The following is a 20,410-nucleotide window of genomic DNA, read 5'->3' as shown; positions in this document are numbered from 1 at the left end:
AAGATGCCAGTACAGAATCTGCACCAGAGGAGGGGATGCTGGAAATAGAGCAAAGAGCCCAGGGAGCTCCATTTCCTCCAGTGCATGTGGGTCCTAGTGACTCCCCTGAAACCCCAGGGCCCAGAGCAGGCAAAAGCCTCACACCCAATTGTAATTCCAAGGAAGGCACTGGAGCTCGCTCAGCCTCACCTTCCTTATTTGCAAAATGGACTTCATCAGCTTTTTAGCCTCTCCAGGGCTGTGAGAGGATGGGAGTGGAGGGTCAATGCCACCCTGACCTTTACCCCTTCGCTGAAAACTCAACCGGGGAGCACCCTGCCAGTTCTTATGGCACTCAGACCCCAGACACAGTCCTTGCTGCTCCTGGAACTTGGAGACGTCATAGCACTCCCTGTGACTCAGTTTTCCCAGTTGTGAAACAGAAGAGGAAGTGGCTGACAGGATATCCAAGGACCAAGGCCTCTCCCTGCTCTGACCTTTGCAGGCCCCTGCCTGGTGGTGGTGCTAAGGGTCCCAGCAAGTCCCTCTGAGAGTCATAGCTGAGCAAGGCTAAGGCTTTGGAACAGGGGCCAGGTCCCTGCCTCCTCCCGTCCCAGCTTAGCTGGTCCCCTACACTCTGAAGCCTCTTTCCTCAGCTGGACATGGGGTCCATGTAGGCTGAAGGGATGGGTCACTCCTCAGCACTTAGTGAGCCACAGTGACCCTGAGCCATCTCTGCACAGAGTGGACTCAGCCCAGAGCCCCATGGGCACCACCACAAATCCTCCTGCATACTTCTTGAGAGGATGGAAGGATGAGGTGCATTTGCATACCCCTCACCAAGGACAAGAAGGGATGGGCATGTAGCCAGGGCTGAGGAGGCCCCATAAAGCCCACAGTTTCAAGGCCTGCCTCCCTCTGCTCTTTGTGCTTCCAAACCTGCCAGCCCATCTGTCCCCACATCCATCCCAAGTCCACCTTGCTATTGTAGCCTCAGCCCCCCCAAAACACCCATAGCAAAATCAAGTGCATTCTCATGTTGACCACCCACGCATCCGCCGTGTCACAGTCTCCTCCCCAAATGCCAAAATACACCAACCTGAGTCCCTAGGCCAAAAGTCTGCCCTATGACTAAGTGCCACATGAGATGGGTCAGTTGGGTTAATTCACCTACTCTGGGCTGCCTCACCACTACCTGATGGTGAAGCTCCAGGGGGCTCCTCAGACACCCCCTGACTGCTCCGGTGATGAGTCATGTCTCTGACAGGATCTGAGCCAGGTAAAGCCCTTATAGCTGCACTGGGCCCTGTACTCTGCAGATGGCCCTGCCATGGCACATTAGGAGCCCTTAGCATTGGTGCCCATTCACAGGTTTGGAATCAAGACATCGTCTGGGCCCTTGCCCCACCCCACCCCCAGTCCATCCCAACATGCTGGCTGCTCCTACCCAGGTGAGGTGTCCAGGGTGAGGGAGGTGAGGGCGCTGGAGAAGTGCCGGGTGTCCCACAGCTTCACTTCACGTTCACGCATCTGTGGGGGAGAAGACAGAGAGAGGCTCAGAGGTCAGTCTGTCAGCCCCCAGGGCTCCCCAGGAACCTCGTGCCCAGGTACACTGCCTGGCACAGAGGCACTTGCCCCAGAAAGAGCTTAGAAGGCAGTGGTGGTAGGGGGAAACATGCCAGGATGGGAGATTTTTGGGTTTTTAGGTCCTGCCCCTTTAAGAGCCCTTAGGTGACAAGGGACAAGGGGCGTTTCCTTGCATGGACTCTGGTCCCTGGGGGAGCTGCCACAGTTCCCAGGGTCAGGCTTAGCTATTACAAATGGAATCTACCAGTTTTCAGCAGTAGTTGGTCCCCTGGGGCTCTGAGACCCGGCTGCACTCAGGGCCATATATGGACAGGCCTGGAGCTAGCCTGCAGCCCCTGCCTCCCAGTGGGCCTCATCCCTGCTCTCTTGGCATGAGTCCCTGCTCACCTTCAAGGAGCCCTACCTGGTTGAATCCAGTGGACACAAGGTGCTCCTGGGTGCCTGTCCACACCAGCCGGCCATCCTTGCTGTTCTCATGGGCCTGTGTGCTCTGCAGGAGGCAGGAGAGAAAACTGAACCATCCCAGGGCCACTAGCCTAACAGCCCAACAGAGCAAAGGAGGGGCCAGGTCGGGGCCCCTTGGGAGCTGGTTAGAGACTGAGGAAGCCTCATATCACTACAGGATGGACCTCAGCTGAAGGCAGTGCTATACCTGGAGAGAAGACCCAGCACCCAGATTGGGCTCAGTCTTCCTCCTCGTAAGGGAACTGTCAGGCTGTCCTCACTATTGGGCCACTTTGCTACAGTGACTCAGAAGGGTAGCATGTCATTGCCCCTACAGGTGTCCTGGAGGTATCACTCAGCTTCTTGCCACCATCCCCAGGTTCTGGGGACCTGTGTGCCCTCTCAGAATTTCATTTTTCTCACTTATGCATGGGCTCATACTGCCCAGGCTGCCTACTACCCAGGACTGTGGAGAGGATCAGCTGAGACTATATGAGGATCAACTGAGAGAAACAGGCCTGTTGCAAAGCGCTGTGCAAATCAAGGGATTACTAGAATTACTGCTGCCTCCTGATGCTGCCAGGGGGCCGGGGAGAGGGCCTGGTGCCAAGCTCTGTGGAATGTCCTTGGAGAGGCATAGCAGTGCCCCTCTTCGCCCTCCCATGGTGCTAGAGCTGCCAGCTGGAAGGCTCACTGGGACCCAGGAAGGAGAGGCTTGAGTTCATACCATATGCAACCCTGTCCCCTGGGCCCAGACGGGGGGGAGTCCAAGAGGCCAGAGGAAATGCAAACAGCTCCCTCCCAGTCACCCTGGCCTCTAGAGCCTGAGACAAAAGACCCTGTTACCAAAAATAGCTCACCCCAAACTGTGGCCAGCTTCCTCCAAGCTTCCCACGATCTCCTTGGGAATGAATGAGGGAGGGAGGCAGCCTGTAAGGAGCTGGCCCAGAGCCCCCTCCCCAGCCCGCAGAGGCAGACCCCAGCGTGGGAGACCATCGGAAACAGCTCAGCGTCATTCAAGGGGCTTTTCTCACTGCTTATTTCCCACCCAGCCACAGCCGGTACAGAGAAGTCAGAGCTAGAGCCTGAGAACCAGTAACCCACACTCCTCTCTCTCCACACAAAAGGAGCTGTGGGGTCAGGGTGAAGGTCAGCCCCAACCCCAACACCCTAGAGTAGGTCAGAAGTGTCACATGGGCTCTCGTCCTCTCAACAGCATGCAAATACCCCATGTGTAAGCCTCATGTGTAAGCAGCAAACCAGATGGCTCACAATGCATCTGAACACTGTTCATTCAATAGACATGGGAAGCCTCTCAAAGGACACGCACTATGCTAAGAGCTGGTGGTGGACCAAAGAGATCTCAGATGAACAGTCATGTATGTACTTGGGTGAAGCAGGACTGCTAATCTTTTCCTCAATACAAGCATTTGAGCTGCACACTATAGTAGGTACTGGGTCAGTGAACAGAAAAGATCTCCAAACTCATAGAATATACAAGTCAGGAGACAGATGTGAACCAAATAAAGGATCACCACTAGAGGCCCAATGCACAAATTCGTGCATGGGTGGTGTCCCTTGGCCTGGCTGGTGATTGGGGCCAATCGGGGCCCATCTCGCCCAGTCGCAATTGGGGCTGATCAGGGCTGGCCGGCTGGGGAGAGGGACATGGGAGGTTGGCCAGCCACAGGAGGTTGGCTGTGGTAACACACTGACCACCAGGGGGCAGCTCCTGCGTTGAGCGTCTGCCCCCTGGTGGTCAGGGCATGTCATAGCAACCAGTCGACTGATCAGTCAACCAGTCCTAATGGTTGCTTAGGTTTTTATAAATATAGATATGCTGTTACAAATGCCATGAAAAGGTAAGGTGGCAGTTAAGGTTGCAAACTTTGGAGTCAAACTGCCTGGGTGAAAACCCTGCCTGGCCACTGAGAGCCTCATCCCAGTATGAGATACTCAGCGTCTCTGTGCCTCAGTTTCCTTATCTGTAAAACGAGCACCATAGTGGGACCTACTCTGGAGGGTAGTTTCAAGGAGTGTTAATAGTGGTGAAGTGTGCTCAAGGTCTAATGTGCATTATTTTAAAGCATGACAACAGAGTACAATAAGAGGATAATTGAGCCCGGCCGGTGTGGCCCAGTGGTTGATTATCCACCTATGAACCAAGAGGTCATGGTTGGATTCCCGGTCAGGTCACATGCCCAGGTTTCAGGCTCAATCCCCAGTGAGGGGTGTGCAGGAGGCAGCCAGCTGATCATTCGCTCTCATTATTGATATTTCTATCTCTCTCTCCCTCTCCATTCTTCTCTGAAAAAACAAACAAAAAACAACACACAAATAAATATGTGTGTGTGTATGTGTGTGTATATGTATCTTTTTAAAGAGTATAATTGAGAGAAATAGATTTAAGGTAACATTTGAGTTAAGACATGAAGGATCAGCAGATGTGAGCCACGCCAGAAGTGCAGGGGGCCTAGGAAAGCAAAGGGCCCAGTGCAGAGGGTGGATGGGTGGGAGCAAGGGAGAGGAGGTGACACCCAGCCAGCAGGGTCCTCAGGCAGTGATGGAGTAGTTTTTCATTCAGAGGCACAGGCTTGGGTTGGAACATACCTTAGCCTGTATCTCCTACCTTCCTATGTACACATGCAGAAACCAAAAGCCCAGAGAGCAGGAGCTATCTACCCCAAGTCACCTGTTGGTTATTTGAGCCTCCTACCCCCGTGGGCTAAGTCCATGGTTATTGCTCTCTATCTATGCAAGAGGAACCTGAGGTGAAGACAGGCGAGGAGACAGAGCCACAGCTAGAAGGCAGCAGAGCCTGGGCCACAAAAAGCCCAGAGTCCTGGCTGCGTCTGGGCCACCTTGGATATCCAACAAATGTCCTTGAACAAACGCCCACTGGAGGAAACAGGCCCAGACAGTTGGGGTGGGCAGTGTGGGCTGGTGAGTCCCGCTTGCCCTGCAGCTTTCCACTTGCACCTTCTAGTCTCCAAACCAAGAAGTGAAGACAAGGTAAGAGCTTAAGCTGAGCCCAGAGTGCACACGGTGGGCACACCCAGTTCAGTCTTCCCAGGGGCCATGGGTGGGGAAGGGAAGGCCACTGACCCCCTCCCCTCTCCTCTATCTCCTGATCATGGGTGTGATTTTCATTTTCAAAAATAGCAAGTTCACCCGGCCATCGTGACTCAGTGGGGTTGAGCGTCAACCTATGAACCAGGAGGTCATGGTTCAATTCCTGGTCAGGGCACATGCCTGGGTTGCAGGCTCAGTCCCCAGTGTGGGGCATGCAAGGGGCAGCCAATCGATGATTCTCTCTCATCACTGACGTTTCTGTCTCTTTCTCCCTCTCCCTTCTTCTCTGAGGTCAATAAAAAAAAAAAAAAATAGCAAGTTCTTTCAGCACCTCAGTGGGACTCAGGGAAGGGAGCCTTTTTTTCCAGATCCCCAGATTCTCATTCTCCTGGGGAAGCAGGGAGGCTGCAGCTAGGACCCAGGCATCCTGCTAACCCAAGCTCCAGCCCTATAAAAGGAGACCCAGGGGAAGCCACTGGTGGTAATTCCAAATCTGCAGGCCAGGCCTTGGGGGTTTTCCTCTCACAGGGAACAGCCAGCAGGGTACCCTGCTTGTGGAGAAATCCCCCTTCCCCCATGTCTCACTCACCCATGGCTCCATAAGAGAAAAGGAAGGGCTGAGATCAGGCAATAGTACTTGCCCAGCAGAGGGGCACCAGGAGCATAGCATTCTGGCTGCAGTGCAGCCAAATCCCTTCTCTGCTGCCATAGCAACACTTCCTATATGGGGCAGGGCAGCTGGAGGAGTTGACCTGCGCTCCCTCCTCAAGTGAGAGGACCTTCTCCAATGGTAAGACACCCACCCCATTCACCCATGCTCCTTTCTCAGCTAGACTCAGTATTGGGCTCCAGGTGCCCTTCCCCCCAGGCCTGTCCAACACACAAGGGTGCTCAGAAGGTACAGGTCCACCTGCCCACACCAGAGGTTAGAAGGCTTGTCCCAGCCCCACTCCTGCCCCTGACAGGGTACTAAAGCCTCACTACTCCCTGGACACCCCCTCAGCTATGGGCTGATACTTTCCATGGCACACCCATGGTTTCAGGGACTCAGACACCCCCACCTGGGCTCTGGTATAGGGAAGGGACAGCAGAGGGGTCCAGGGGCTCCCAGACCACACCTGCCTCTGCTACTCAGCTGTGTGATCTTGGGGCAGAAATGATCAAAGGGCAGACTTCATAGGCCAGTCATAATGGTGGAAGGCGGTAGTGGGTGGAAGGAGGTGGCTCATGCCAAGGGCCTGGGACATAAGTGTAATCTAAAAACAAAGCAGGGCATGCTAATAGGAGGGAGCTGCCCAAGCATCCCCTACTCCATGTCAGATATAGGGTAAAAAAGGCAGCGGAGGAAGGACTCCCAGGCCTCCCCAACCAGCCTCCAGGCTGTGGGGACGGACAGCCACTGGAGCAGGGAGGACAGAAGTTGGACCAAGGGCAACATTTCTTTCCTTGACCCCTCCTCCAGCAAATGCTCCCCTCTAGTGGGGAAAGAGGATCTCAGGAGATGGTGTTCCCAGAAGGCCTATCCCTGGAGCTGGCCCCTCGGCTCACACCAACCCTGGCCGCCAGCAGCGGTTTTCCTAATAGAAGCCAGGTGTGGGCCAGATGCCCTAGGCGGAAGTAGGGGGGCAGGGCCATGCACAGGCAGCATTCCAGGCTCACTGCCCCCACACCAGCACAGGCACTGTCCCAGCAGCAGGGAGTGGGTGGGAGCCACCCACGCTCTTCCCAGGTCTCCTCACTGAGAAGCCCCTTTAGGGGGGCTCCCTCCAAAACCAGATCTTCTCCCTCCCTCTTCTAGGCACTCGGAACCCCTTGGACAACAGCCACTGAATCTCTTCCTCAGCACCATTACCATCCCCTCCTTGCTGGAGAAGGATGAGAAGGAGAGGAGGAGGAGGAAAAAGAGGAGGAAAACGAAGAAAAGGAAGAAAACATTCAGGCCAGGGAAGCTGGCAATGCCCAGTCAGGGCAGGAATGGAGGTGCCACACACTGTTCCCCAAAGCCTTGGGTAGCAGAGGGCAACCTGAGAAAGCTGGGGGAACAGGGCTTCAGATTCCCTCTTTCAAGCTGAGCCTGGGACCCCCTTTCCAGGCAAAAGCTTGGAGACTAGCCACAGAAAGCTACAGTGAAGCTCACTGCTCACACCCTCACTGCCCTAACACTCAGATTCAGCCATCGCCACCAGCCACAGAGGCACGGCCTGGGGGAGGGGAGTGCTAAAACCACTCCTGCCCAGCTTGGTTCACCTGTCAGGGCAGAGCCTCCTTTTGGTCTTCAGCCAGCCAGAAGTGGAACTGACTGGACAGTCTTGGGCAAAAAGTTGCAATGGCTAATGAGGGGGATTGTGTAGGCACACCTATGTGTGTGTGTGCAGGGGGGTGGGAGGGGATTGCCAGGGCCCCTAACTACTGCTGGTTGGGTTTAAGCTGGTGGATTATCCCTTCCTCTACTCAGGTGGGGAAATAAGCTCTAGAAATGGAGACCAGGACATCTGTGATGAGACCGGGGCTTCGCTGGGAGTTTCTCCCGAGCTAGCAACAGGGCCTTAAACTTCACCTTTCCCAGGGAAGAAGTCTCCTCAGGTTCTAGAAAAATCCTTTAAAAAGTGCAAACCCCCTCATCTCTTTTTTAAAAATCTTTTACAAAATGTAAATCTGCTCATTGATGCTTAAAACGCTCTAGTGGCTTCCTACAGCAAAGGTGAGAGGCCCTTCACCATGGGCCCTGGCTCTCCTCTGTGGCACTCACTCCTGGAGCAAGCTCATCCCACCTCTGGTTGTCCCCTTTGCAACACTCAGGCCTCAGCTCCGAGCCATCTCCTCAGGGAAGCACTAAACTGCCTCAGCAAGAGAAACCCCTTGGAAAGTACCCCATGTGTCTGTCTTGTTCACCACAGAACATTCCAAGCTTGGCACCAAGCTGCTATAGAATGAAGGAATGACTCTGAAGTGGCTCAATGCCTATAGCATGAACCCAGGGGTCAGCCTTCTCACTCAGAACTCATAGGGCCATACACACCTCATTCATAATAAACAAAACCAAACAAACTCATTACTGTGTCCCTCAGATCAGGCAGGACCCCCAGCACAGCCCACAGACCCTGGACAAAGACTTAGAGTCTGCCTACTATGAGACTGGAGGGTTGCAGAAGGCAGCACTGTGTCTTTTGGTTCCTCTGTGGCTAGCCTCTGCTGGCCATGCCAGGAAGGGTGGGTGGGGATGAGGGTCTTAAAAGAGGGGAAGCTGGAATCTCAAATTAGTTTCCTGAAGCCACAGGACACCTCCAGTGAAGGGCTGTGGGCAAGCCCGGCTGTGCCCCACCCTGAGATCAAAGGCAGACCCTCCCAGGACCCAGAATATGCTTCTTGGAAAGAGCTGGAGCCCACTTCTTAGGTGACCCACACCCACCCAATAGGCCTTGGCCAGGGGCACGGGGTGTGGCAGAATCTGTCAACCAGGAGGCTGAACCTGCCCCTGCCTGTTCATATTGGAGCCACTGGGCCTCAACCAAGCCCTGCTGCCCACACAACTCACCTGGGAGGCCTCAGGCTTTGCTCTGGGGTCAAAGATCCTCAGCTGCTTGTCCTGGAAAAGCAAAGAGGAGGCAACAAGAGTGCAATTAGGGTGGGCTGGGTCCCTGGGGGCCAGCCTGTCTCCTGGATCCCAGGCTCTGATGGTCCCACTCCTCAGTATACAGGGCTGGTGTTCAGCACCAGGAGACCCCTCCCCAGGCTGGTTCCTCCTTCTCACCACAGGGGACAGGCTCCTTTTCCTGCCTTAGTCACTCACAATAGAGAACTCACTGACAAGAGTTCACATTTCCTAAGTATCAGGCATGTTACATGCAGGATCTCGCCCCATCTTTCCAACCACCTCGTGAGGCAGTGTTATCACCATGACCCCTTCACAGATGGAGAAACTGAAACCCAAAACAAAACTCTAGGCTACCAGCTACTACACGTGTGTCCAGCCCTGTGCTGGCCCAGAGGGGCTCACGGGACAATGTCATTTCTACACTTAAAAAATTTGATGTCTAACCAAGATGATGAGCTTACACATCTTAGCCATCACTTAGCACACAGTTCCAGATTACCCCAAGATGGCAATAGGAACAGATAAAAAGGAAAAAAAGAAAATGCCTATACCTATATAAGGACTTTATATCTGTGTGTGTGCATACATAAACATATGTGCATAAAGAACTGGGAGAGAGGGGGCAGAATCTGAATCCATTATTTGCAGGCTTGGCCATGACAAGTTCTTTATTTTTTAATTGATTTGAGAGAGAGAGAGGAAGGGAGGGAAGAAGAGAAGTACTGATATGAGAGAGAAACATCGATCAGCTGCCTCCCGTATGCGCCCTTGACCAGGATCGAACCTGCAACTCAGGTATGTGCTCTGTCAGGGCATCCAACCTACAACTTTTTTGGTGAACAGGACAATTCTCCAATCACTGAGCTATCTGGCTGGGGTATTCATGATAAATTCTTAAGTGCTAAAAGGAAGATGCAGAATAACATGGCATGGTGCAATCCTACTTGGTAAAAAGAAACAAAATCCCCTATTTGTCTAATCATGTATTTATAGGTTTTGCAAGTTTGCTGAGCAAGGAGAAAGATGTCGACTAGTACAAGCCATGTGTTAAAGATGGGTACCAGAGCTGGGGGATGTGGGGATTGATTAGCTTTTCCTTTTCCTTTTTATTTTTTAAAATATATTTTATTGATTTTTTTACAGAGGAAGGGAGGAGAGGGATAGAGAGTTAGAAACATCGACGAGAGAGAAACATTGATTCAGCTGCTTCCTGCACACTCCCTACTGGGGATGTGCCCGCAACCAAGGTACATGCCCTTGACCAGAATCGAACCTGGGACCATTCAGTCCGCAGGCCGATGCTCTATCCACTGAGGCAAACTGGTCAGGGCAGCTTTTCCTTTTTAAATTTTGGGATGGTTCCACTTTGTTTCAATCACTATGGATTCACACTTTCATATTTTGAACAACAATGAACCTGCAATGAACAACTGGAATTTGAAATTAAAAGCACAATACCATTTACAATAGCACCCAAAATAGTGAAATACTTAGCTATCAACCTAACAAAATATGTACAGGATCTCTATGAGGAGTACCATAGAACGCTCATGAAAAAATCAAATAACTAAATAAATGGAGAGAGAGATGGTCCATGTTCATGAACAGGAAGACTCAATGTTATCAAGATGTCAGTTCTTCCCAACTTAAACTACAGATTCAATGCATTCCCAGTGAAAATTCCAAGTTATATTGTGGGTATTAACAAACTGATTCTAAAGTTTATATGGACAGACAAAAGACTCACAATAGTCAACTCAATATTAAAGAAGAAGAACAAAGTTAGAGAATTGATGCTACCTGAATTTGCTCTAAAGCAAAAGCAATCAAGACAATGTGGTATTGGCCTAAGAATAGACTAAACAAATTAAATGAGTAGAAAAGAAAGCCCAGAAATAGATCCCATATAGTCAACTGATCTTTGACAAAGGAGCAAAGACAATAGTTTTTTCAACAAATGTTACTAGAACAATTAGACATCACATGCAAAAAAATACATCTAGACTTAGACTACACCTTTAATAAAAATTAACTCAACCTAGCCGGTTTGGCTCAGTGGATAGAGCATTGGTCTGTGGACTAAAGGGTCCCGGGTTCGATTCCGGCCAAGGGCACATGCCTGGGTTGCAGGCTTGATCCCCCCACCCCGAGTAGGGGGCGTGCAGGAGGCAGCCATTCAATGAGTCTCTCATCATTGATGTTTGTCTCTCTCCCTCTCCCTTCTTTTCTGAAATCAGTAAAAATATATTTTTAAAAATGCTTAACATCACATCTCATTAGAGAACTGTAAATTTAAACAACAGCCGAAACCGGTTTGGCTCAGTGGATAGAGCGTCGGCCTGCGGACTGAAGGGTCCCAGGTTCGATTCCGGTCAAGGGCATGTACCCTGGTTGCGGGCACATCCCCAGTGGGAGATGTGCAGGAGGCAGCTGATCGATGTTTCTCTCTCATCGATCTTTCTAACTCTCTATCTCTCTCCCTTCCTCTGTAAAAAATCAATAAAATACAAAATAAATAAATAAATAAACAACAATGTGTTACAATTACACACCTACTAGAATAGCTAAAAATAAAAACAAAAATGAAGATACCAAATGCTAACAAGGGTGTGGAGCAACAGGAACTCTCATTTGCTGCTGATAGAAATGCAAAATCATGCAGACACTTTGGAAGCCAGTTTGGCAGTTTCTTTTTTTTTTTTTTTTTTTTGGCAGTTTCTTACAAAGCAAAGAAAATTCTTACCATATGATACAGCAATTGTCTCTTAAAGTATTTACCCAGATGAGTTAAAACTCAAGTCCATATAAATGTTTATAGCAACTTTAATCATAACTGCAAAAAAACTGAAAGCAACCAAGATATCCCCAGTAGGTGAATAAATACATTGTGGTGCATTCACATAATGGAGTATCATTCCGTGATAACAAGAAACAGCTAATAGCCCAAACCATAAAACTCCTAGAAGAAAACATAGGGGAAAAGCTCCATGATGTTGGACTTGATAATGACTTCTTAGATATAATACCAAAGCATAGGGAACAAAAGTAAAAATAGGCAAGTGGTACTACATCAAGCTTAACTTTTGTTATAATCAAAGAACACAACAGAGTAAAAGAACCTATGGAATGGAAGAAAACATCTGCAAATCATATATCTGATAAGGGGTTAATATCCAGAAAATATAAAGAGCTCATACAACTCCACAACAAAAAAATCAAATAACCCAATTAAAATATAAGCGAAGGATTTAAATAGACCTATCTCCAAAGTTATACAAATGGTCAAAAAACATGAAAAGATATTCAACATTACTAATCTTCAGATAAATGCTTATCAAAACCACAATGAGATATTATCTCACACCCATTAGGATGATAACTATCAAAAATCCAGAAAATAACAAGTGTTGGTGGGAATGAGGCAAAATCAGAACACTTGGGTACTGTTGGTGGGAATGTAAAATAGTAAAGACACTAGGAAAATAGTGTGGTAGTTCCTCAAAAAAGTAAAAATAGAATTATCATATGATCCAGCAATTTCACTTTAGAGTACATACCAAAAAGAATTGGAGTCCTAACTGGTTTGGCTCAGTGGATGGAGCGTCAGCCTGCAGACTGAAGGGTCCGGGTTCGATTCCAGTCAAGGGCACATGCCAGGGTTGCGGGCTTGATCCCCAGTAGGGGGTGTGTAGGAGGCAGCCAATCAATGATTCTCTTTCATCATTGATGTTTCCATCTCCCTCTCCCTTCCTCTCTGAAATCAATAAAAATATCTATACTAATAAGAGGAATATGCAAATTGTCCAGGACACCATCACAGTAACGACTGAAAGCAGGCTGCGTGGGGCGACCAGGCCGGCAGGGGGGGTTAGTGAGGGACAACCAAATGACTGAACAGCAGGCTGCGTGGGGCAACCAGGCCAGCAGGGGGGGCAGTAGGGGGCAACCAGGCCGGCAGGGGGGCAGTTGGGAGTGACCAGGCTGGCAGGGGGAGTAGTTAGGGGTAACCAGGCCAGCAGAGGGGGCAGTTGAGGGCGACCAGGCCCACGGGGCGGGGGGGGGGGCAGTTGGGGGTGACCAGGCCAGCATTGGGGGGGGCAGTTGGGGGCGACCAGGCTGGCACGGGGGGAAGTTAGGGGCAATCAGGCAGCAGGCAGGTGAGCAGTTAGGAGCCAGCATCCTGGATTGTGCGAAGGATGTCCAACTGCCGGTTTAGGCCCGATCCAAACTGGCAGTTGGACATCCCCTGGGGGGTCCCGGACTGGAGAGGGTGCAGGCTGGGCTGAGGGGACCCCCCCACCCCCGTGCATGAATTTCATGCACCAGGCCTCTAGTATTTTTTTTAAAAAAAGAAAGAATTGGAAACAAGGTCACAAAGAGATATTTGCACACCCACATTCAAAGCAGCATTATTTACAGTAGCTAAACTAAAGATGGAAGCAACCCAAGTGTCCATTATGGATGGATGAAGAAACAAAATGTGGTATATACATACAATGGAATATTATTCAGTCTCAAAAGGGAAGAAAATCCTGTCACATGCTACATGGATGAATCTTGAGGACATTACACTAAATGAAATAAGCTAATCACAAAAAGACAAATACTGTATGATTCCACTCATATGCAGTATCTAAAGTAGTCAAATTCATAGACATAAAGAAATTAGAATGGTGGTTGCCAGGGGCTGGGGGAGGTGCAAAGAAAAGTTGCTTCATGGATGTAGAATTTCAGTTCTACAGATGAAAAAGTTCTGAAAACCTGTTTCACAACAATGTAAAAATGCTTAACATTACTGAACTGTATACTTAAAAATGGTTAAGATGCTAAGTTTTATATGTGTTTTTACCATAATTTTAAAAAATAGCTATCAGTGCACAAAAAGACATGGAGAAACCAAAAATATATATTACTAAGTGAAAGACGCCAACGTGGAAAGGCTACACATTGTATGACTCCAACTTTATGGCATTTGGGAAAAGGCAAATCTGAAAAAGATAGCAAAAAGATCAGTGGTTGCCAGTGGTTTGGGGACAACGAGGGAGGGATGAATAGGTGAAGCGCAGGGCCTTTTAGGTTGGTAAAAGTATTCTGTATGATACTATAATGGTGAGTACATGGCATTATGCATTTGTCAAAACCCATTCTCATCATTAATGTTTCTAACTCTCCCTCTCCCTTCCTCTCTGAAATCAGTAATTTTTTTTTTTAAAGGAAAAAGCCCTAACCGGTTTGGCTCAGTGGATAGAGCGTCAGCCTGCAGACTGAAAGGTCCCAGGTTCGATTCCGGTCAAGGGCATGTACCTTGGTTGTGGGCACATCCCCAGTAGGAAGTGTGCAGGAGGCAGTTGATTGATGTTTCTCTCTCATAGATGTTTCTAACTCTATATCCCTCTCTCTTCCTCTCTGTAAAAAAAATCAATGAAATATATTTTAAAAAATAAAAATAATAAAAAGGGAAGAAAAAGAAACACCAAGCCGAGGCCGGTTTGGCTCAGTGGATTGAGCATCGGCCTGCGGACTGAAGGGTCCCAGGTTCGATTCCGGTCAGGGGCATGTAACTGGGTTGCGGGCACATCCCCAGTGGGAGATGTGCAGGAGGCGGCTGATCGATGTTTCTCTCTCATAGATGTTTCTGACTCTCTGTCTCTCTCCCTTCCTCTCTGTAGAAAATCAATAAAATATATTTAAAAAAAAAAAAAAAAAAAAGAAACACCAATAATGAGAGAGAATCATTGATCAACTGCCTCCTGCACGCCCCCTACTGGGGATCAAGCCCGAAACCTGGGCATGTGCCTTTGACCAGAATCAAACCTGAGACCCTTCAGTCTGCAGGCCAATGCTCTAACCACTGAGCAAAACCAGCTAGGGCTCATCATTGGTGTTCTTATCTCTTTCCCTCACCCTCCCTTTCTGAAATCAATAAAAATATATTTAAGGGGGGAAAAAGCATGAAAAAAGATGTGGAGACATGAGCTTGCTGGCATGTGATGTGGAGGAGAAGAGATTGCCATGTGAAGAAAGTGAGTGGCAGGAATAAAGGGGCAGCTGAACAAGGGAGGGGCCAGCTCAGAGATGGCCTGGAAAGCCACACCTCCCTTGGCGGACCGTCCCAGGCTTTCCTGACACACCTCAGCAGGTTCCCAGGGTTCTTTGGGTCACTCCTGGCAAAGCTTTCCCTGCTAGTTTAGTGAGCACTTGCTATGTGTCAGGCGGACACCACACACAGTCCAGGATTAGCTCTAAAGCACCACTCCACTCTAAAGCCTCGTGTTCAGGATGTCATTTAGAGACAGAGATCAGACAGCCAAGGACATTGAGGGACAGAGACAGGCAGAAAGAACAGTGAGAGAGAGAAGTGAGAGGACAGAGAGAGGCAGAGAGAGACAAGAGACAAAGAGAGACAGAAAGGGAACAGAGAGACACAGGAGACAGAGAGAGACAGGGAGAGACAGAACAATAGAAAGAGGACAACTATAGACAGAGGAAAGATAACAAGGAATAGAGACAGGGAAGCAAGAGACAGAGGATAGGGAGAGACAAAGAAATGCCAAGCAAGACAGATCCCCTCCTGGCAGCAGGAGCAACTCACACCTGAGTGGCAGAGCCACTGTGGAGAGCCAGCAACCTGGATTCAAACACCAACTCCACCACTCAGGTGCTCTGTGATCTGGGCAAACCCAGAGCCCTTGGTAGGATGAGGACAATGGCAGTGCCTCTCACAAGTCAGTAACAGTCTTGGTACGTGAGCAGTCCCTAAAGGTAGTTGGGCCATCTAACCAGGGCTCAGGCTGGACACTGGAGGCTGGTCTTGTGCTGATGGGGGTCTACGGGACGGATGGACAGAGGGGGTGGCATAGGCTGTGGGGGACAGCATGTCCTCTGGGCTCACAGTAGCAGAGTTGGGGAACTATCCATGAGGCAGGTGCACCCCCTAGTGGCTGCCTGGAGAAGCTGGGAGGGGGACAGGAAAGGACTTTGGTGGAGTTGGGCCCAGGCCTAGCAGGGGAATCACAGGCCCTGAGAGGAAGAGCCGCTCCATGGTAGGATGGGAGTCAGGCCAGGCATCAGGGAGGTTTCCTCACCAGCAGGGAGATGGTGCTGAGAGGGGGGAGGCTTTGATGGGAAGCATCTTACAGCTTCCTCCTTCCCTCCCTCCCTCTCCCTTCCTCTCATTCTGTGCTTGTCTCTCTCACACGTCAAGGAAACACAGGACAGAGAGGGTTTCTCATTGGAGGCGGAGTTCACAGCCTAAACGCAGGACTCTGACAGGCCGGTTCCCCTGCCTGAGATGCCTGTCCCTTCCTCAGTGAGGGCTCATACCAGAGGACCAGCCCTGACCTCACTGTCCCTTTGAAAGTCATGCTCACCAGCCTTTAGCCTGAGCAACGGCTGCCACATGACCACCTTGTCCTCGAGCAGCAGCTTCTTAGGGGCCAATAGCCCAGTCTTATTTACCTCCTGACACCCAAAGCTCAGGCCAATGTCTGGAACCTATTGTTTAATGAACCAAATGAGGGGAAAAGTTAATAAAGGCTAGGAAATAGGTAAGTAAAATAAGCCAGACAGAGAAAGACAAGTATCATATGATATATGTGGAATCTAATGAACAAAATAAACAAACAAACAAAATAGAAACAGACTCATAAATACAGATAACTGACAGGTGTCAGAGGAAAGGGGTTTAGGTGAAAAGGGTGAAGGGATTAAGCAATCAACAAAACAAAAAACAAAAAGAAACAACCTCATAGACACAGACAACAGCATGGTAATTACCAGAGGGAAAGGGGAGTGGTGGGAGGTTGACAAGGGTAAAGTGGGGATAAAAGGTGATGGAAGGAGACGTGACTTGGGATGGTGAATACACAATACATGAATAATGTATCACAGAATTGTAACACCTGAAACCTAAGTAATTTATTAACCAACTAGAGGCCCAGTGCACGGATTCGTGTACTGGTGGGGTCCCTCGGCCTGGCCTACAGGGAACAGGCCAAAACCAGCTCTCCGGCATCCCCTGAGTCATCCCAGATTGTGAGAGGGCAGTTCTCCTGGCTCCCTCCTCTATGGTTCCAGGTGTGTCACCCGAGAACCACAGCTGCCAAGTCACTGCAGCTTGGCAGCTCCTGCGTTGAGCATCTGCCCCCTGGTAGTCAGTGTGCATCATAGCTACTGGTCAGATGGTCACTTAGGCTTTTATATATACAGACCAGAAGCCTGGTGCACAAAATTCATGCACTGGAGTGGGGAAAGGGACTCAGCTGAGCCTTCCCCCTCTCCAATCTGGGACCCCCCAGGGATCAGGCCTAAACTGGCAGTCAGACATCCCTCTCACAATCCAGGACTGCTGGCTCCCAACTGCTGGCCTGCCTGCCCCTAACCGCTTCTGCCTGCCAGCCTGATCACCCCCTAACCACTCCCCTGCCATCCTGATCGCCCCCAACTGCCCTCCCCTGCTGGCCTGGTTGCCCCCAACTGCCCTCCCCTGCCGGCCTGGTCACCCCCAACTGCCCTCCCCTGCCGGTCTGGTCACCCCTATCTGCTCTCCCCTGTTGGCCCGATCGCCCCCAACTGCCCGCCCCTGCTAGCCTGGTCACCCACAACTGCCCTCCCCTGCCAGCCATCTTGTGGCGGCCATCTTGTGCGAGGGTGTGATGATCAATTTGCATTATTATATAGGATGCCACACAAACAAATTCAGTTTTAAAAAATGTTTTAAAAAACCAGGAAATGGGGCCTCCAAGAAGGTGGAAAAAAATAGTAGAAACGGAAATAGATTCCACCAAGTATGCAGACACATTTTCTCCTTCAGAGGTGTCCTTACCTGCATACTCCCTCCCGACTAGCTCCTGTCCCCCATTCCCTATCCCTGCCACACTTCCCACAACTGCCCTTGCAGGCTTTTCCTTGCCTTCCCCCCATTCTTCACATGTGGCTTTAGGCCACAATATACTCCAAAAGGTCCTGAAGGTCACCCATGTCCCCAAATCCAACAAGTGAGTGTCCTTCACCTCTTTACAGACTCTACCACATAAACAGATAGTGCCCACCCTTCTATCTTCAGCTCAGCTTGCTGCCCAGAGTCCTAATCCATGAACTCAAAAGATATCTCTGCTTGAATGTCCCAGGTAACACAAACCCAACAGGCCTATAGCCAATACCCAGAAGCCAGCATCATAACCGTCCACTCCTCACATCCAGCCCCTCACCAACCCACAGCTGTCATCCCCAAGTCTGCCCCTCTGTACCACCCCTGGCTGAGGACACTCCTCTCCTCCCCCAGAAGCTGTAGCACCTTTACTTTTGGATATAGGCCCTGCAATGCTCTGTCCACAAGGCAGCTGGGGAGTTTTCAAAATGCAAATCTGTTCACTTCACACTACAGGCTGCCCCTCTTCTGGCTTTAATCACTCCAGTGTTTTCTGGTTGTTTCTACAATAACAAGCACAACCCTTGTGCACTCGACTCTGCTCTCTGTACACAGCCCTGCCCTGGCCCCTGCACCCAAACCTGCAGTTCCCAGAACCTCTTATGTCTCATGTCATTAACCCTTTCTTCAGAGCCTGTACCCAAGTCCACTGTCTATGGCCAAGCCTTCCAGGCTCCTCTGACCAGCTTAAAGCACTTCATGTCTCTCACTCAGATCCCATTTCACAGGTCAGTTATTGTTTAACTAGAGGCCTGATGCATGAAATTCATGCAAGGGACTCTGCCCCACCCCCACCCCCCTCACCCTGCCATGGAGGCCTTTGCAGCCCCTGCTTCATCCGAAGGTTGTCCAGAAAGATGTCTGGTCTAATTTGCATGTTATGCTTTTATTATTACAGATCTGTCTGATTCCCTAATCCACAATGGCTGCCCCTACCCCCACAGGACTGGGCAAGCATGGGGCCTGGTGTCAGCGAGGACTACAAGATCTGCATACTGGGTATAAGGGTTGACACAGCATCCTGAGTCTGAATTCTCCTAAAAGTTCGGACAAAGCAGATAGGCAGGCAGGTGAGGCTGCCTGAAGTTGGTGATGGGAGCCAAATGGCACAAACCAGAGCCCAGCAGGGCCAGAGTGGGGCTTTACTTGGGCCCTCATTTAATAGGGACCCCAGGCCCTGGTACCAAGGTGGGATAGGTGTTTGCAGATGTAGGTGTGAGCCTGAGGTGGGAGGCCAGCTGAAGTGAGGGAGGGGCTCATGTGCCTTCTACCCCATAAATACCACCCAGCCTGACAAATACAGCCTACAATGTATATTCCATGACACCATGGCCCTGAGAGGAAGAGGGCATGCCTCAGGCCCACCACAGGCACTGACTTGAGCCTCACCTCCCACCTGCTTACCTTGCATGTTGTGCTCACCAGGGCTCCATCTCGGCTCCAGACAGCACCCTGCACCAGGTCCCTGTGGGCTGCCAGCTCTGCAGAGAAGCAGCCAAGGTCAAGAGGGGCAGCAGGGTCCCCACACCCTGCCAGCTCTGCAGAGAAGCAGCCAAGGTCAAGAGGGGCAGCAGGGTCCCCACACCCTGCCCTGGGCAATGAGAACACAGGGAAGTAGATGGGCCTAGTTGGAGTTAACTCTCTGGGGTGAAGGCCACAACTGCCAGAGTCCCTTCTCAGGTGGGAGGAACAAGGGCAGCAGCTCCTTCCAGATATTCTGTACTATATCCAGGGGCTCCTTCCTCAGCCCTACCATGGTCAGGCCATGCTCCTACTCTGAAACCTTCCAAGGTTTCCTGCACCCCACCCTCATGGAACTGCTGTGTTGTGCTGAGGAATAATTAAACTCTCAGCACAGTGCTGGGCACGTGATAAGGGCTTGAGATGATAGTTACAGGTGGGGTGATTCCCTAATGACATCTGCCTAGTGACCTTCACCTCTGCTTCAAGGGTCAAGCTGGTCTCTTCAACTGTGCCAGGAACTCTTTGGGGGCAAGCCTGCACCTTGTACTTTCCATTCCTTGTGGCACAAGATGCCTCCATGGTGGGCACTGACTAATGCTGTCAGGAGAGGAATCCTGAGACTCCTAGTTATGCTACTAATGACCCTTGGCCTCAGCCCCACTGTGAGCTTGGTGTATCCTGGACACTGCACAGCTCTGGGGTGCCAGTTTGTCCTTCAATTCTCTGAGCCTTGTGTGTGTTTGTATGTGTTTAATTTATTGATTCTAGAGAGGAAGGGAGAAAGAGAAATATCAATTTGTTGTTCCACTTATTTATACCTTCATTGACTGAGGCTTTTATGTGCCCTGAACAGATTAAACCCGCAACCTTGGTGTATGTGGATGACATTCTAACTAACTGATCTAGCTGGCCAGAGCTGAGCCTTGTGTCTTTCCCCTAAAAAGGAAGGACTCTGCAAAACGGACTCAGTGACACTACCACAAAAAAACACTTGGGCTCAGCTGAGGTTCATACTGCAAGGTCATAACAAGTCAAATACTGAGGTGTCTGGCTCAAAGTTGTTATCATGCTCTGGATGTCTGTGTCCCCTCCACATTTCACATGTTGAAACCTAACCCTCATTGTGATGAAATTTGGAGGTGGGAGCCTTTGGGAGGTGATTAGATCATGAGGGGGGAAGCATCCATGAATGGCATTAATACTTTTATAAAAGAGAGCTCCCTCCCCTCTTCCACCATGTGAAGACACAGGGAATAAGATGGCTGACGATGAATCAGGAAGTAGGTTCTCATCAGACACCAAATCGGCTGGCACCTTGATTTTGGACTCCCAGCCTCTAG

At 50.2% G+C, this 20,410-nt stretch overlaps 1 protein-coding gene across 5 annotated transcripts in view; it reads right to left on the bottom strand.

Moving 5' to 3' along the window:
* CORO7 (coronin 7) overlaps positions 1–20,410 on the bottom strand; it is a 62,732-nt gene that overhangs the window by 33,593 nt on the left and 8,729 nt on the right. For 4 of the 5 annotated variants that reach the window (XR_004967747.1, XM_036310657.1, XM_036310658.1 and 1 more), the window contains 4 exons: positions 19,011–19,087; positions 8,618–8,668; positions 1,970–2,056; positions 1,427–1,509 (listed from right to left, as the gene is read on the bottom strand). Coding sequence is in view for 4 of the 5 variants with exons in the window: in XM_036310657.1 (XP_036166550.1) it covers positions 1,427–1,509; positions 1,970–2,056; positions 8,618–8,668; positions 19,011–19,087 (298 nt within the window). In the remaining variant the exon portion in view is untranslated. The remainder of the gene's footprint in view (positions 1–1,426; positions 1,510–1,969; positions 2,057–8,617; positions 8,669–19,010; positions 19,088–20,410) is intronic. The other variant, XM_036310659.1, reaches the window with a different exon arrangement.

The sequence above is a fragment of the Myotis myotis genome, unplaced genomic scaffold (genome assembly GCF_014108235.1).
Source record: "Myotis myotis isolate mMyoMyo1 unplaced genomic scaffold, mMyoMyo1.p scaffold_m19_p_5, whole genome shotgun sequence".
Taxonomy (NCBI): Eukaryota; Metazoa; Chordata; class Mammalia; order Chiroptera; family Vespertilionidae; genus Myotis; species Myotis myotis.
The sequence above is the reverse complement of the archived record's forward strand: the minus strand, read 5'-3'. Positions and strand labels throughout refer to the sequence as shown.